This window comes from Lycium ferocissimum, chromosome 5 (genome assembly GCF_029784015.1).
Source record: "Lycium ferocissimum isolate CSIRO_LF1 chromosome 5, AGI_CSIRO_Lferr_CH_V1, whole genome shotgun sequence".
Lineage (NCBI taxonomy): Eukaryota > Viridiplantae > Streptophyta > Magnoliopsida > Solanales > Solanaceae > Lycium > Lycium ferocissimum.
Window position 1 is genome coordinate 20,978,590 of NC_081346.1, and position 19,709 is coordinate 20,998,298.

General features: G+C 32.6%; 1 protein-coding gene across 1 annotated transcript; it reads right to left on the bottom strand.

Annotated features, from left to right (window-relative positions):
* Positions 1-2,671: 2,671 nt before the first annotated feature.
* Positions 2,672-9,512, bottom strand: LOC132056455 (spermine synthase). Its single transcript, XM_059448665.1, has 11 exons — positions 9,406-9,512; positions 8,607-8,846; positions 8,456-8,500; positions 7,563-7,639; positions 7,338-7,460; positions 5,304-5,408; positions 5,151-5,223; positions 4,746-4,817; positions 4,183-4,375; positions 3,899-4,028; positions 2,672-3,052 (listed from the first exon to the last, which is right to left on the bottom strand). The coding sequence occupies exons 2-11, from the start codon at positions 8,797-8,799 to the stop codon at positions 2,960-2,962; spliced, it is 1,104 nt and encodes a 367-aa protein (XP_059304648.1). The 5' UTR covers positions 8,800-8,846; positions 9,406-9,512; the 3' UTR covers positions 2,672-2,959.
* Positions 9,513-19,709: the final 10,197 nt, after the last annotated feature.

The window sequence follows — 19,709 nt, forward strand, 5'->3', positions numbered from 1 at the left end:
AATGAAAAAATTGATAAATAAATTGATACTACATTAAATCGTAAGATTCGGTTGTTTGCATCTATTAAAAGGAAAAAAACCAATAGTTCTCATAATAAGCTGATTTGTTCTTGCAAAATTTTAAACTTAAAATAGACTAATTACAACTATCAAAATCAAAGAAATAAGTATCAAATTTATACAAAATCGGTAGATAGAAAATATGTGATTTTGAAAATTTTCAAGAGTAAATCAGATTACTATGAGAACATAATTTGTTTCTTTTTAGATATTCGGACTTGAAATTTACTATGTGCATGACATTGATGATGATTACGATAAATATTTTAATATTTTATTTTTATATATAATATATTTCTTACAAAATATTATTACACAATATTTGAGTATCTTTGTTATAGAGAGGTAATTTTACAAAGAGGGGACCGTTATAATGAATGTCACTGCTATTATAGGTAGAATTCTATTATAGAGAAGTAAAATATAACATGAAAAATCGATTCCGGAAAAAATCAGACCGCTATAGTGAAATTTTATTATAACGAATGATAATTAAAGAGAGGTTTGCCGGTATAAAGTTAGTGTTTTTAATGCTTCCTTTATTCGTCACCTAATAAGTTATATCTATTATCTTTTACGTAGCAATACTAACTAAAACTAAAGCTTTCAAATATTTTACCAGTTTGGCAAGAATTAAAGTTTTATTGTTTTATTTGAGTTAGTTGTTTTGCGCAACAAATGAAACATCTTCATAACATGACGATTTTAAAGTGACATTTCAAAATAAAGTAGCGAGGATGACATAAGTGTACAACATTAAAAATGACATTACTAATTATTAGCAAAACAATTAATATATCAGTATTAGCCAATAAAACATATATTTAGGGTCCAAAATCCTCCAAAATCGGAACCTCTTTATCCTGAAATGTTGCTGCCAGACCCAATCATTTATTCCAACATTGTGGCAAAACAATAAATTTCAGACAAACCCCAAATCAATTCCTTCTTATTTTCTAGCTAAAAATATTTTCCCCTCCTATATTCTCTTCCTATTACGTAACTTAATGAATGCCTTCATAGTTTCTTGAAAATATTCCCCTCCATAGTGGTTGAAAGAGAAATAAGCATCGTCCGGAATAAAAATTCCTCTTCAATCCAATATAAATCATATTTAATTAATTTTATTATATAATATTAAGAATAAATCAAGAATATTTAACATAAAAATATATTTCACATAAAAATCATGTATGTCTAAAAAAAATATAAAATGAGTATATTTATTGAAAAAATGTAAGGTATGAATGTGGTATAAACACATTATAAATTATTTGTATGTATGGTATAATAGAAAATCTTAATGATAATATATGATAGTTATACTATATAAATCTAGATATTCCCACAACTATAAAATAGTTATATTTCTTGAAAAATGTAAGGTGTTTATGGAGTAAATCATTATAATATACCTTCAAATAATTTTTTTATTATTTTTTTATGGCAAAGGAACCCGCAGCCGCTATCCTTCGGATGCCCACAGGGTAAACCCCGCTCCTGTTCAATGGCTCCCAAATCACACAGGAAAGATAACCCGCACTAGGCAAGCCTCATGCGACGAGCTCGACCCAGAAGGCAAATCTCCTGCTGTTAGGCAGAGGGTTTCGAACCTAAGACCTCCATTATGGAAGCCCCATGCTCAACCAACTGAGACACCCTTGCGGGTTAATATACCTTGAAATATATGTGGCATATCATATTACAAATTGGATTGTTGTGCTTGTGTTTTCTTTTTTCTTTCTAGTTTAGTGGTGTATATGATAAATCATATATTAGCGCTATATATGACATATTTATGGAGTATTAACATTATAGAAAATAGTATATTATGATATACTTAAAATATATTAATTATATTATTTCTTAAAAACTGTCAGCATAAAAATAGATGAAAAGTTATCAGATTTTTCTTGGTGGCAACCTCAAAGAGAAGAGACATTTTTTTTTTATTATTATTAAAGAGGAGAGACTCTTGAGATAATTCTTAGTTTACAGATGAGCTATTTATGGGTGGGGGGTGGAGCACAATTATAAGAGATCGAGAGAGGAGCAAATGTAGTAAATGCACATTGATGAAATATTTCCCTTAATTAATATAGAGGGTTAATAATATCTAAATGAGTTTTTTATTGTATTTATTTATTTTTCTTTTCAAATGTCATTTTTGTTGTAAAATGTGCTATATTTGTTACATTTAAAAAGATATACTATTTTTGTTCATAATTCCTACCAACTGTTGTAGTACGTAAAAATCTCAATAAAGTAACGAGGATCAAACATTACCAAACCGCATTCGCATTCACAAACTGACTGCTCCAGGCAGCAGCCAAGGCCCAAGCGTAAGGATTAGAAGTCGTGCACGTACAGTATATCCATGGTAATGTGCTAGAGTTTAAGAAATAGCCACTTTTTTGTCATGTCTTTGAAAAACATCCATTGTCATAGAGTTTCAAATTTCACAGGTCAAACTCCATGGTAATGTGCTAGAGTTTCTCACTTGCGGAATTTAAAACTACATAACAGTGGTTATTTTTCAATTACGTAGACTGAGAAGTGGCTATTTGGAATTTTAGCCAGCAAAACGTGCCAGCAATCAGAAAGAGTAATATTTGTCACTGAAAGCCACAACATATTTATTCAAATCTCAAAAACAACCAACAGACGACTAAGTCGTTCAAGAAGTCAACAATAGATATAGCAGTACTAAAACTTGCATAGTACATGATCATGTCTTCAATAACAATACCAACCCACAGAGATAAATCGCCGCATCTACATCTCCTGCTGCTAATTGTGTGACAAGTGCGATCAGTCTACCACTGATATACCACTGCTACCACAAACTCCAGCAGCAAGGAAAAGAAATGGGTAATAATTTCAGAGAAAATGCAACAACTTAAATCTTGACTCCTGCAGTACGTGGGCTATCACGGAGACAGCTCACCTCCCTCCTTAAGAAGCACGGCAATGCAAAAGCAGCTTTATGCATCTGTTAAAGGAACAAGATACTCTGTCAGAGAAAAATGACAGTTTTTCTGGTTGTTCCTTCTCTTCGTCAGTAGGATGGAAGTAATGAAGTACTAAAACACGACAATGACATTATTCAGCTGCATTGCCAAAATTATATTTAACTTTACTGTCAGTACAAGCTCAAATGGAATTTAACCAGGCTTTATATGCTGCGTCCAGAGCAATTTTTTCTTTCTTAACCTTTGCCCTATAGATGTATGGTAACAGCATAAACACTTCCACATTACTGTAGACAGATCTACCGATTCTAAACAATCTACATGAGAAGATACAAACAAGAAGTATAACAACTAGATCCAATCAGAACACTACGCAAACACACACACCCACATTTATATATATAAGTACTTGCCGTATGCCGTGGATGATACGGAAGAGAGACAAGGAAGCCTAAACTCAAACGCAGCTCTCTGAAAATTGTTACCCTATACCAGCAGCTACTAAGGTAGAAAAATAGTTCAAATGGTAGAAAAGTCCCTCTAATTCCAAATGTTAGTGTCAGGGTACACGTAGAATGAGAAAAAGAGTAGATAAAGCAATAACCTCATATAATTTATCTCGGTACCTTTTTTTTTTTTTTTTTGACTGGTAACTGTTTTATCTCGGTACATCTGTAACACCCATTATCTCAAATTTTATCCTTTCCTTTACACTTTATCCTAAATCATGGTACAAGACTCAAAGCCAAGTAAATGTCAGTGCATACCATACACCAAACTCAATACAAAACAAAAAAATTCAAAGATTTATTGGTGATTTCATGAGTAACAAATACGAAATTGCTTACTAGGAGAGAACAAGTTACCTCAGAATTGTAAAATCTAAGTTCCCTCTGATGCTGAACAGCTCCCTCTAGCTTCTCAATAGGATTAACAGGGTGCTTAAAATCAACAGATGGTCCCTCAGTTGAGCACAGAAGAAACCCAATAGCACCACTGCATAATATGTAAAACGGCAGTCCTCAATAACAATTAAGTGGAAACATGTTTGACAATTCCCCTCAACCTCTCACCCGCACAACTAAAGAAGCAAATAAATAAAAAAGGCTAAATTAACTTGCAATGCTCTTGCTGTTAATTCATGAATTACCTAGGATATGTAGGAACACTGGTCCATGCATAATGAACAGAACTAAATGTTTCACCGCAAATTGAGATCATATCCTCAATAAGATGAGTATGAAGCCACATGCTCTCTGCCATGTTGCAAAGTACACCGCCAGGTCTTAATGCCCTGGCAATTGTTGCAAAGAATGGCCTTTCCACAAGCTCTATCGCAGGACCTGTGATGAAAGACATTGAGAGCAATTAAATTAGAGCTCATTGGTTTGAATGATACTATATGCTGCTAAACCCATCTTTTTATTTTCACAAGGTTTGGGACAAACACAAAAACCAAAACTATTCCTACTCCGAACAAGAGTAGATACTATAGAGTCGATATGTACACTGGCCAAAGACATCTAACAGAAACAAGAAAAATCAAACAAAAGAAGTGATGCGGTGTCCAACAAAAGACACGCATCCAATCCTTGAAAATCAGTACACATAGGCTCTATCTTCAACTAACGCGCACTGCCATAAATGACCTTTAAGTTGCTTAACGTTTAGATAGAAAGGATTTAAAAAATTAAAAAGATGCATTTGACGTACCTACAGGGTCTGATGAATCAACTATGACAGCATCATACTTCCCTTCAGGTGTGTTCCTCAGAAACTCGACAGCTGTCAAAATCATTTAGAAAGTCATATACAGCTGGACTAGATATAAAACTGATAAAATGAGGAATTTCAATTTCAGGAAAAGAAAAAAACTGTGTCCTGTCTTTTTAGTTTTGATTGTATTGTGAGTCATTCCCAATCCATATTGAGGCAAAACATTGGGTGCCAGAGTAACCAAAATGATACTCTGGCAGTTGTGCTATTTTAAACTTAGGCTCTCAGCCTCCCAAACATTCTCCTAAAAACTAAAATCAAAAGAGTAGGAAAATATACTGGAATTGATGCCTTCCAAGGCTCATACTAATAAGATCAAGCAACACATGGAAGTGTCCATACCATCACCAACATGAAGATTGACACGAGGATCCTCAAAGCCAATAGCCAAATCGGGGAAAAACTTTTTACTAACCTGCAACACAAGAAAATACAACATATTTAAAATGAAACTCAACAGAAGACCAATTCATGTATCTTTGATCCGTTACTCACATCTATAACCATTTTATCAATCTCACAAATATCAATCAGCTCCACAGAGCTATGTCGAGAAATTTCCCTCAAAACTCCACCGTCACCACCCCCAACAACCAGAACCTGCATTTGTAGGTTAAATAGATTGGACAGAAAACAATGACCGGTAAGACTGAGAAGGAAGAAAAGGCAAACCAATAGTGAAAAACAGATTAATATCAAAGATAAGGCAGTCAAACAATAAGGTCCAATAAAGATAGTGTAATATATGTAAACAGAAATTAAAAAAAAAAAGTATATTATAAACATAGACTCCTCATATCTTTATGATGAGCTTAAAATACCCAGGAAAAGAATAAAATCGAATTATCAACGCTAGTAAAAGAATTGAAGGAAAAAATAAAGAACCAAGTGTCTATTAACTCTTTTTCTCTCCTTTGTTACAAATGAGGAGGTCCACAGACGCTGCGAAAGACCAGCAACATTCTCAAACTAGGCCTTCTGGTCAATTCGTTATATAGATCAACTATCAGCTACAATTAGATTCTATCTAGAAACACGCAGACAAAGATAACAAGCAGGTTGTGCCAACACCCTAGTGATTATTATCAATGCATATTGAAGTTCAAAATATACAGATAAAACTGAAAATTGGTAAACTGCTGCTGGCAGTTGATGAAAACACCATAAATCAATGAAGATTATCACAGAACAGATGCTTTACAAGTAAAGAAACTCGCAGAAGCCAAGTTTAGTCCCACCAACATCCGCACACATCAAATTCTCATCCCTTTCAGACAGGTTTTACTGAAAGAATAATCCAAATACTTATATGATCAAGCCTGCTCTGCATATGTCCTTCAAAACTAGGACATCTCCTAGTTTCAACTTCAAAGTAGTAACTTGTTATCATCTTAGGAGCGATACTGCTTAATGCAGTCCACCAAGTTTTCAGAAGGTAATCCTGTCCCAGTACCCTTAATTCACTTCCCCTAAATGATTATTCAGATTCCTTCATGCCATAGACCTAACAGGGGCTTTAATCTAACCTCAGGTGATTCACATTTGTTGGTACACCCCCAATATTGAATTCATGAATAGAACATTGACAAAAATAATTTTTTGCGTGCATGTCCTGCTTACTCTCCCTCTATTAGTAGTAACATAGTTACATACCCGCCACTCAACCTGTCCAGATATTGATCATAGGAAAATGATAATTAAATATAACAAACAGAGCATAAGAAAGGTGTTGTAAACAAAGAAACCCTTTTAACACCAATCCTATCTAGCCCCATTGGGCTTAACGCAAAGAGAGATGAAGGTTGACTAGGGATTCCTACTGAAGCAGTAGCACATAGAAATTGTAAGATTCCATAAATACTAATGAGCTGCTGATAAAGTTATACTTCTACCAGAAAATCTATATGAGCCCATGGAGGCTGAGTAACAGGGCTTATAAAGCAACCACCATGTTAATCATCATATTACTGAGAGAATGGTGCATCAGTCCACACAACACCCAAGGGTGTGGCCTATTGATCCATGAAGAGGGTGCAAACTGACCACAGTTAATATCCCCAGAAGGACGAAACACTGCCTTGATAAACCAAGTTACACGATATTTGTGCTAGTGGGAGGAAGTAGGTACCTAATAGTCCAGGTAAGCGCAAGCTGGCCCAAACACCACATTTATTCAAAAAAAAATGATGTATTAGTCCACACATGCAAGCTCAAAAGGTTGGGGGAGAAGTGGACCATCCATGACGATGAAAATCTTAACGAGAAAGTATCTAGCTGGTTCCATCACATGGTTTATTTTCTTTTGATTGACATATATGTAAAAATACAGGTTTTCAGCTTGTCACACGCACACAATGCACACACAAAGACATATTAATCCAGTTCTTCAACCACATACACATAAGGTTCACTTCTCTTTCAGTATTATTATGATTCAGAAATAAGAAAGCCAATCTGCAAACCCCTTGTTGATCATTGAGCGTGAACAAAGGGAAAGAAACATGTATAGTCAAATATATACACGGTTACCTTCTTAGGAGATTTGATTGAACAGAGAGGAAGATGGGCTATCATCTCCTGATAGGCACATTCATCTTTCTCAGTCAACTGAACAATGCCGTCCAGCACTAGAACTTTCCCATAGGATGCAGACTGCAAGAATGAATATACAATTAAGGCTGACGCATAAAAGAGATTGAAAGAAATTTATAACTAGAAAAGAACAAAACCAGAATATAGAGCAAGATGCTGAACCTCAAAAACCAAAACCTCCTGGTATTCTGACTTTCCCTTGAATAAAATCTTTTCTACTTTCAGGGAATGTGCTTCTCCTGTGTAAAGACGCCATGGTGAAACAATTATTATCAGCAAATATCCATAAAAAGGGATATAAAAGAAGGGACGCTGTTGAGTACTTCTAATTTCCAAAAGGAGCCATATACTTGGAAAAAGAAGCCAAACTTTGGGCATTAACTTACTTTCAAACTGGCAAACCAAATTCCTAAACCTCAAGAGTTTTAGGAATTTGCTACCAACAGCTCAAATGTTCTCCTACTTCGACCAGAAGCATCATTTGTGCTATATTACCTATATGCATATAGTATAACCAACTAACACAGCTGAAGCTGACAGCAGCTCTTCTGTTGGCTAAGAAAAAAGCTCACTGTCCCATTCATATCAAAAAAGTTCTACTTTTTGACATATGTTTGACTCCCAAATCAAAGACTGTGTAAAGTGTTAACACAATAACAAGTTTAAAGAAGATAGTGATTTCGTGTTTTCATCCAACTTCTCTGAAAATATTTCAGCATATTAGTTTAACACTGCTATAGAATATGCAAGTTAAAAATATAACTTTTGATTACTGTATGAAAAAAATTATAAGTATCATCCCTGGGGAAATTCTGTCCAATAACAAAATAAGATAAGAGGCAAATTAGGGCAAAGCATGAGGACAACAAAAAGACAAGTTATCATACTAACAAAGTTTTGGGAGGAAAAAAAAAAAAAGGGGGAGCATGCAAATTCTAATATGTGTAACAAGCAACAACAACAGCTACTACTACTACGCCTCAGTCCTAAACAAGTTAGGGAAGATCAGCGATTACGAAAAGTGGGAAAAGAAAGATAATGGAGCAAAAGATAACCTGGCCACATTGGATTGTTGAAGTACAGTACCTTCTGTTTTTCATCTGCATCGAAAAGAAAGAGAAGAACTAGTCAACAAAAATGTGTGTCATTATTGGAAAAAGAATTCAATTAAAATGAAGGTAAAAAATGAATATTGTTTATAATGACCAGAGGAATAATGAGGTTCAGAGAACCATCCGGAAACGACAGTGGAGTGACAATTGGCTTCAAGTTCAGGATCAAATGCCCTAGCTTTCAAGCAACAGTTAGGAAGAACAGCCTTGTTTGAACCATTAACATTATTCTCCTTCCCATCCATAGTCTTCAGGCTGTCCAAACCTCTTCCTGCGTCGAGCTCCATAAATAATTATCTTATTGGAATCCAGCCTCCAACTACCAGACGGCAACCTGCATTACAAATACCATAACAGTCAATGTTCACTTAAAAAATGGACGGAAAACAAAAAAGATGAATTAAGGGGCCGTTTGGCCATGGATATTTTTTTTACTTTTTTCCGGAGTTGTATTCCGCAAATCATGTTTGGCCATAAAATTCCGGAACTTTTGAAGTTGAATTCCACACCAAAAAGTTGTTTTCACTCCAAATCACTCACAAAAATTCAAAAACAACTCCAATTTGTATTCATGGCCAAACACAACTCCAATTTCCAAATACCATTTTTCACCTTGAAAACTAAAAACTACCCTTTTCAAGTATCACAATTTCCATGGCCAAACAGGCCCTTAATCTGCAGAAACAGATTGAACTTCACTTTTTACTGGATCTTTTTTTTTTTTTCTCAAAAATTACTGGATACAGACATTCCAAATTACTACTAATCTGTAACAAACAATTTCAGTAAATAGAAAAAGGGTACCAATTCGAGCTTATAACCAATCCCAACTAGTTTATGAGCCCTAATCGATTGATTAATTGACAAAACAATTACAAGATGAGAATACTTACGTTAGGCAAGATAGAAACTCCACAGAAAGATTGAAATTAAACAAAAGCACCGCTTAATATAAACTGAACAAATTCTCAGTATATATTAAAAAATCTGGTCCCTGCAAAAAAAAAAATGAGGAAACCAGAAAAAGTAAAATTGTAATGAATAATTTAAGTCAAAAAAGCAAAATAGAACCCAAATCAAAGTACATAAATAACTTTCCATATGGGAATCAGAATTAATCAAAGTAGCTAATGTGAAATCGTCAACATATTCCACACTTTACTTAATTAAGGAAATACAATAAAAGCAGCGTTGATTTCAAGCAGAAAAAAAAAACTGAATTTATTTTTTCCTTCAAAAACTAGCAAGTTTTAGGGTTGAAAGAAATTACCAAAAAAAGCAGTTGGAAGAGATAGTTGCAGATTTTCTGAACCTAATTCATATACTTATATATAGCAAAAAAAAAAGAGAGAGTAGTATAATAATAAATAAAAACAAAGCGACGAGGAAAACGTGCCTGTCTGAAACAGATTATAAAGTGTCAGTAAATCGCAAAATAAATGCGAGTCAACAATTCGATGAGCGGGAAAAAGGAATCCAAAGAGACAAAAAAAAAAATACCACTAGCTTTTCTTTTTTTTTTCTTTTACAGAAAAAAAAAAGGCTAGGTTTGGACGAATGAACGGGGTTAATGCTTCCAAATTGGTAGGTCTTTATACTCACGTCTACGATTACGTATATACTCCCTCTTGTCGTTTTAGAAAGAAAAAAATTATCCTAAAATAATTTAGAAATTTAAGACAGAAATTAGTACTGCCTATGCGTCCCAATTCTAAGTTGTCGTTTGGTACACTGTATTAGCTGGGATATCCCGACACTAACTGTGGGATTAGTTTTGTACTATATTTGGTAGAAGGGATAAATTTATACATTGCACCAAACATGGTATAAAGTGAATCCCAAACTTATAGATGGGATATCCCATTAATCCTAGGATTATTTTATCCCATCTCTTAGATGGGATAAATTAGTCCCGAAATTATAATCCCGGGACTAATTTATCCCACCTTTTGGGATTATTTTATCCCATTTTTCAGATGGGATAAAATAATCTCAACCTTAGTGGGATAAGGTGGGATATCCCACCCTTGGGATTATGCTTCATTTATCTTAGTGTTTGGTAGGAGGTATAACTTTATACCTCCTACCAAACACGGTACAAAAAATTAGTGTTGGGATATTCCAGCCTATACCATGCACCAAACGACCCCTAAGTGTCTAGCCTTTCTTTCTACTCCCTTCGTTCACTTTTACTTGTCCACTTTAAACTTTTCACGCAGTTTAATAAATAATTAATGAATTGCATAATTTACAAATGTGCCCATATTAATTGGTGTATATTTTTATTGGATTTGAAAAATGATTTGAAGTGAGTAATTACTACTATGGGTAAAATATGAAAAAATAAAATATCTTTTCTTAATATGCTAAAAGTGACAAGTAAAAGTAAAAATCTATTTTTAGAATAGCGGACAAGTAAAAGTGAACGGAGGGAGTAGTCTGTTTAAGAAAGAATGTCTCTTTTTATATTTAGTAAGCATGAAGTTTATAATTATAAGATTCGAATGGTATTTTAATATATTATATATATTTTTAGGACCACAAAATTCAAAAGTCTCTCTTTATTTCTTAAATTATGTGCTTAGTCAAACGAAGACACTTAAATTATGATGGAGGAAGTACTTTTTTTTTTTCAATTATGTCCTTATATAAAAGAACAATTTCTTAATAGTGCTCAATTTTATTTTATTTTTAAAAAACACATTTACTTAAAAGGCGTAATTTAGTAAACTATATATTATATTTATTAATTTCTTAATGAACGTGAAATAAGTTAAAGTTACACTTATTTTGGGACGGAGGGAGTATACAGTGAGGCCTCTCTATAACGAAATGCTCATATAACAGTCAGATTTTTCTTAAAAGTTTTTTTTTTTGTTATATTTTAGCTTTCTATAACAACTTTTTACCTATAACAACAACTAATATCTTTACAACAGTATGCTCTTTATAAAATTAACATTCTATAAATATTCTCTTCTTCTTTTGGTAATATATTGATTAATCACCTTTATAGAAATAGAATCTATTACCAACAATAAGTCTAAAGATTTTGACCAAATATTTTGATACTTTAATATACTATTTATGACGAAGAATATTATCTGAATATATATATTTATATCATTAAAATATTCTCCTTTGTTATCGAAAGAGTGATTAAATTTAGGATTCGACAACTAAAAATGAAAAATTAGATTTATTTTTTACAACAGCAAAATTAAATGTCAATGTTGCTATAGCTGTATAATAGCCCTTCACTATAGCAACCAAAAAAAATTAGCCCCAACAATATTGTTATAGAGAGGTTTGATTGTGCATAAGTTGTACTACCCGCTAGCTTTGAGATACTGAACTGAAATTTCTCAATTTTCTACTCAATGGTCGACGGTGGACACATGTAAGGCCCAGGGGTACGGATTAACCCTCTTTCGACAGAAAATTACATTGTTTAATATGGTTTAAATTGCTTTTCATGTATATAAAATAAATATTTAAATCCATTTGGCTTTTTCGTGTGTTTATTTGTTTGTATTTGAACTCCTTAATGAAAACTTGAAGCCACTGCTAATAGTTGATTAAAGTTGATTAAACGGGAAAGAACATCAATGCCAATTACACACAAAATAATTATCCTTCCATACCCTCCTCACTTTCATACCCCCAAAACTATTTATCCTTTCTATCCATTGTAGCTTTTGTGGGTATTTAATTTTTTTAAATCTCTACTTCTTATCTTCTTTTCTTTCTTTTTATCTTTTCTTTTTTCTCATTTTTTTCTCCTTTTTTGTTCATTTTTTTCCCAAATCATACAAAAAAAAAAAAAATCACCATAATCTGATTCCATATTTAATTCTAGCTCCTTTCTTTTCATTTTTTTTCTATTTTAATTCTTTATTTTTTTTTAAATTTCATTTATTTCCTTTATTAGCTACATAATCTAATTTCATTCATCTTTTTTCCTATTTTTATTTATTCTTCTTTTTAATTTCTGGTGATTTTCATTTACTTTTTTCTCCTTTTCTATTTTCAATTTTTCAAATTATCTTTTCCTTTATTTCCTGATTTTTTTCATAATCTAATTCTAAAAATCTTTTGGATTTTTTTTGTTGTTTTGTTTTTTTAATGTTTTTATATCAATAAAATAAAAAGGATAACTAATATAATATATTTTTTATTTATTTAATTTATTTTAATATCACAAAAAATAATTTATGAGAGCATATAGTATATCAAATTAATAGCAGTTGAAGTATACTGCTGTAGTATACTATGATACCCACATGGTATATATCATATACTGATAGGGTATCATACAATACTAACGCTTCATTTCTTCAAGAAAAACACTCAGTCATTTATGATACCAACCTGGTATTTATCATATACTGATAGAGTATCATAAAGGACTGATTCATCCTAGAAAAACACAACTCAATCCTCTATGATATTCACATGGTATATATCATATCTTTGACAGGGTATCCTATATAGTATTTATCATATACTAATAGGGTATCATAGAAGATTGATTCATTTATTCAAAAAATCTTACTCAATACTTTATGATACCCACATGTATATCATATGTTGACAGGGTATCATGGACGATTGATTCATTCCTTCAAAAAATACTACTCAGTCCTCTATGATACCCACATTATATATCACATGCTGGTGGGGTATCATAGAGGACTGACAGTTCATTCCTTCAGGAAAAACACTCAGTCCTCTATGATACCATCCTGGTATATATCATATACTGATAGAGTATCGTAGATGGCTGAGTCACTACAATATTACTCAGTCCTTTATGATACCCACAAGGTATATATCATATATTGATAGGGTATCATAAAGGACTAATTCATTTCTTTAAGAAAAACACTCATCGATCCTCTATGATACCCACATGGTATATATCATATAGTATATACTAATAAGGTATCATAGAAGATAGGTTCGTTCCTTTGAGAAAAACACAACTCAATCTTCTATGATACCACATGGTATGTATCATATACCAACAGGGTATCATGGATGACAGATCTGTCACAACACTACTCAGTCCTCTATGATGCCCACATACAAGGTATCATAGAGAACTGATTCGTTTTTTCAAGAAAAACAGCCCTCGGTCCTCTATGATACCTCAATGGTATATATCATATACTGACAAGGTATCATAGAGGATTGATTCATTCCTTCAAGAAAATCACAACTCAATACTTTATGATATCTATATGGTATACATCATATACAAACAGGATATCATGGATGAATGACCCATATGATATATCATATACCAACAAGATATCATAGAGGACTGACTCATTCTTCAAAAAAGAGCTTAATTTTCTATAATACTCACATGGTATATATTATATACTGATAGGGTTTTATTAAATATTGGTTCATTACTTCCAGAAGAAAAAACTCAGCCCTACATGACACCAACTTGGTATATCATATACTAATAGGGTCTCATAGAGGACATGTTCACTCTTTCAAGAAAAACAATCAGTCTTCTATGACACCAAACAGGTATAAATCATATATTGACAGATTCATTCCTTAAAGAAACACTACTCAATGTTTTATGATGCCCACATAATATATATCATCTATTGATAGGGTATCATAAAGGATTGTTTCATTCCTTCAAAAGAAAAACACTCATCAGTCCTCTCTGATACTAACTTGGTATATATCATACACTGACAGTGTACATGATATATTGATAGGGTATCATAGATGATATGATGTACTGACATGATATCAAAAAAAGCTCAATCCTCAATGATACCAACCTGATATATATCATATACTGATAGGGTATTATAGAGGACATGTTCATTCTTTAAGAAGAAAAAAACACTGCTTAGTCCTCTATGATACCCCGCATGACATATATCATTATACTAATAGACTATCATAAATGACCTTCAAAAGAAAATACTACTCAGTTCTCTATGATACTCACGTGGTATATATCATATACTGACAAAGTATCTCAGTGGACTGATTCCATTCCTTCAAGAAAAACACAACTCATTTCTTAAACCAAAAAAAAAAAAAAGAAAACTCTTTGACTAATGACTAATTTACAAAAAATAGAATCATATTTTAAATACTCCCTCCCGTCCCAATTTATGTGATATAGTTTGACTAGACAGAGAGTTTAAGAAAGAAAAGAAAACTTTTAAAACTCGTGGTCTAAAATAAGTCATAGATATTTGTGTAACTATAAATCATTCACTAAGGGTAAAAGGGGAAATTTTAAGTTAACTTATTTCTAAATATAGAAATGCATCATTCTTTTTGGAACAGACTAAAAAAAAAAAGTGTATCACATAAATTTGGACATTGTCATTTGCAAAAAATAAATCGCGTATAAATATATGTTTTCTATCAATTTAGATTTTAATAAATAAATTAGTGACTTTAGTATTTTTCATTATTTCTTGTTGTAATTTAATTATTTAATCTTTTATATTTTAGTTTTCTAAAAAGAATTAGCTAAGGAGAAGGAAATACTCTAAAAATAGGAGAAGAAAAAGCAGCAATTCTGATTTTTGAGCAATGTCCATGTGGCAGGTGCAAGGAAAGTAGTGGCTTAAGAGTTGAGGGAAAGAAAAATGGGCGGATGGCTTATTAATACACGTGGCTTCATTATTTGTATACTCCATAGTTAATCCATTTGCATAATGTAATTAACTGAGAAAAGATTACCGATATAGTCTCTCGTCACACTCACACATATGGGTAGGTAGGGTAATTATTTGCCGAATGGGTAGGTGGGGACAAATACCGTAAATAGTTTGATGTTTGTGGGTATTTGTATTGTTTTCCCTTGATTAAATTGCGGAGTGGCCCGCAGACGGCGCATGTTTCAATGATTTCAATTTTTTATTTCTAATGTCCTTATATTATTAAAATATTTTGACAATTCGTGATTTCATATTCTCTTTCCAATCTCCACGTGAATATTGGCATACCATTATTTTCCACGAGCATTGTAGAAATAATATTCAACCATAAAACCCATCGAACCAGCCAAATCAAATCAAATCTAATCAAATCAATTTTTAATGTTTTAAAATAGAAATCGCAAATCACAACTTATAATTATATTGGATAAGAGAGGATTGTACAGATAGTCAGCATCCTCAACTCCAATTATAGGGTTGTGGCTTCGAGTCAGCAAATGACCAATAGCTCCAACAACGGAGATAAAAAAGACAGGGGAAAAAAATACTGAATAATTATATTAGGTTGAAATATTTAATTTTACAAAAATGAAAAAAGTACTAAATCAAACCTAATTGTGCTCCACCCTACCATTATCATCAGCAAATCATATATATTTGTCTTTGTCATAACATAACTCCATTGTGAAATAGATTAACTTTACATGTCCAAAAATCTTCAAGAAAAATAGTGAACTTTTGATGATGACTAATAGTTACTTTCAATTTGGAATTTCGTCCAAGGTCTTCGCAACAATGTGTTGTTTTCCTTGATGACGGGATAATATTAGACTAAAAATTTGACGAAAGGCAAAATTACTTAAGTTTTTATAATTTCGAAGCAAGTTTGATCATTTTTTCCCAAGATATATCCAAAGTAAAAGTTAATAATTGATATTCTGGATATCGAAAATCTGAGGAATAAAATAAGTTACGCACGCATATCTTGACAAAATAAAGAGAAACCCTGTTTAAGCAAGCTTTTAAGATCAGCTTATTTGGAAAAGTGTTGAGAAGTAGTATGTGTTTGACCAATTAATTAAAAAAATACTTTTAAGCAGCAATTAATGTTTGGTCAAACTTTTAAAAGTACTTCTAAGTGTATTTTCTCCCAAAAGTTTAGCCAAACACTTCGCTTTTTTAAAATAAGTATTTTTTGGGAAAAATAAGCACTTTCTCCTCTCAAAAGCTTGCCCAAACAGGCTATTATGGTCATTTGTCAACGTGATTTGTTACAAATGATCTTTCAATAAGTGTGCTAAAATCGGTTACACAATTATATCTGGATAAATAAGATTCATAATTATAAAGTTACGTTTAAGGACACTTAAATAATTTGGCAATTCCGAGCAATCAAGTTGGTTCAGGAAGAAATAATTTCGTATTACGAGTTCCAATTCAATCAAAAGAAAATAATTTTTGCAATAGGTTTTTACTTTTTTAAACCTATCTTCTGTGTTTTTTTATTGATTTCCCACATAATAGTTATATAATTAAAATAATATTTGTAATTGACTATACAGCTGATCTCATTTGGTCTAGTATCCCATCTATTACAAAGAATAAATATAAAATAAATTACAGGTCCCAATCTGAAGATTGCATTGGCTTTGACTATCATTATAAATAAAAATAAAATTTCTATAATTAATGATGCTGATACATAGACAGGTGTGAATATACTGTATAAATCATCGTATCATTAAAAAACCGAAAAGGGGTTGAAAAAAAAAAAAAACCCAATTTATTGAATTTGATTAAAAAAAATACTCCTCTTCCACTTAATGGACCAAAAATGCCTTCGTTAGTATCTTTTACCTAAAAATACCCTTAACCTACTAAATTGTGCTAAAGAACACCCTCCTTCCACTTATTGCACCAAAAATGCCCTTTACATTAATTTTTTTGTCTTACAACTGCTCCTAAAAACTAATGTTTGACTATTTGACAAGATAATGCTTTATAAAAAGCCACATGATTCTTTATGATTAGTCCAAGTATTAATGCAATGTGAATTAAATTACGCAATCCATATTTATTGATCCGACTCACCCATATAATTAAACCTGAATTCCAGATTATTGACCCTCCACCCCCCTTCCCCACCCCGATCTTCTTCCTCATATATTCCTCCAATAATGAAATGTTAAAAGAAATATCATTTGAGTGGAGTAGGTTATAATAACGTTTCCGTAAAATATTCATATGGATCACTTGCCTTCTATATATTTTATGGCAACATTATATACAACCTATTAAAGCCCTATTTGTTTGCACTTAATGAAGGTGTAAATCTTAATCATTCGTATCTCTATCTTTAAGTCTGTTCATTTTTCACTTATGAATCCTAATCATCAAGTGCGTTTTTTTTTTTAAAAAAAATGTTACAATAGCTTAATGGATCTGAATGGATATGAATGATTGAGTTTTGTAACAATTTTTTATATCATTAAAATCTCTATTTAATGATTTCTACAAAAATGGCGATTTACCATTTCCATCTGTTCACCACTACCATCCACCATTATCAACTATAGCCACCACCCACGATCACTATTCTCGGCCACACCCACCACCGTTGTCTATTACTATAATCAGCTGTCACCACCAATAGCTCATTTACGATAATCACCACTAATCACCATTACTACAATAACTATTAATCACTATCGACAATCAATACATCATCAATCACAATCATCATTCACTACCACCATTAGCTATCATTATTATCCACGACAACTATCAGTCCCCTCCACCAACTACCACCAACCACCATTACTATAATAATTACCAATCACTACCGATAATCAACACCATCAGTCTCTAATATATATCGTCAACCACCATCATCATTCAACACAGCCATTGGCTATTGATATCATGTCACGACCCAACCGGAGGGCCGCGACGGGCACCCGGTGCTAACCCCCCCGGGCACCTCTTAACATACTTTAACATCACATCTAGGAGAGCCACATAGCTAAATCATACTTTCATTTATCATTCATATTAATCCCATTGGGCAACAACACATCTATATCATTATTAGTAACTGTGCCCATATCGATGTACATAAGCCGACGAGGCTAACAAAAACAATATCCCAAAATATAGGCCGACAAGGCTGAACACATCTAACCATATACACATGTCTATGAGCCTCTAAGAAGAGTACGTCATATCATATAGGCGGGACAGGACCCCGCCGTGCCCATAAATATGTACGCAAAAGTTAATCTATACCAAAAGCTCGCACCTCCGAATGAAATGAAGCTCCACTATGTAGTCCCCGAGAAATATAGCTATGGATCAAGTCCGTTTCTCTCCGCGGCCCTCGGGGCATGACACAGCGTCCACAAACAAAATGACGTCAGTACGAAAAATGTACTGAGTATGTAAAGCATGATCAACATCAATATGAAAGCATAATAGACAACATATGAATTAGCATAGGATGGGAGATAATAGTATCATCGTCATAGCACTTACTTGCTTTGCATAGGGACATTCCATTTCTATTGCGTATCCGTGTACATATATCCATATCCGTATCCGTATACGTATTCGTACTCATTTACCTTCCGTATCCATTTTCGTATTCGTATTCATATTTCCATTCATACTCATATTCATATCATATACATAGTCTTTACATAGCATTTACATATACTTAACATATTCGTACTCATATTGATGTCATATACATAACATTTATATAGCATACCCGACCACGAAGGTTCGGTGTTTCACATACCCAGCTCCTACTAAGGCTCGGGGGTTATCTACGTATCTATTGCGCAAAGTGGCGCGCGCATCATCATATATAGATATATACATATTCATTATATTCTACCCAGCCATATAAGCTCGGGGTTTCATAATAGCCATACATAAGCACATATATGTTGACACCCAATTTTGTCCCGCCTTCCCTAAATATTTATTTACATTTATAGTAATTTTGGCAATTTAAGAAATGATTATTTATATTTTTATTATAATTATTGACTTTTACTAATACTGGCATTTTATTATCTTGTTGTAGTCACTCGTTATTATACGCTATTTTATTACCGTTACTACTACCACTATTATCACTATTATTATTATTATTATTATTATTATTATTATTATTATTATTATTTTGTTATTATTATTACTACCAGTATTATTATTATTCGCATTTTATCATTTCAGCATTTTTACCATCTTATGCACACGCATCGCAATTATCTTCGCATAATTAAATAATAGCGTTTATTTAAGGTGGACTTGCAAATGTTGCACGACTATTGCGACGTAATGTAATTTTCATTTTTATCTGAGCATCAATAATTACATATTTTATATTAATGCAGTCCATATTTAAATCCTAAAAGCATTTGGGCTAAAAGCCAATTCATTAAAACCAACCCATTTTAATACCCAGCCCAATATTCTAATCC

Bases quoted from the DNA above. Each gene is read 5' to 3' on its own strand.
- LOC132056455 (XM_059448665.1), bottom strand. From the start codon at position 8,799: ATGGAGCTCGACGCAGGAAGAGGTTTGGACAGCCTGAAGACTATGGAT. The intron at 5,409-7,337 runs GTAACCGTGTAT...CTACAAATGCAG, and splicing joins CAATCAAATCTCCTAAGAAG to GTTCTGGTTGTTGGGGGTGG. The intron at 3,053-3,898 runs GTAACTTGTTCT...TTCCTTTAACAG, and splicing joins TTAGATTTTACAATTCTGAG to ATGCATAAAGCTGCTTTTGC.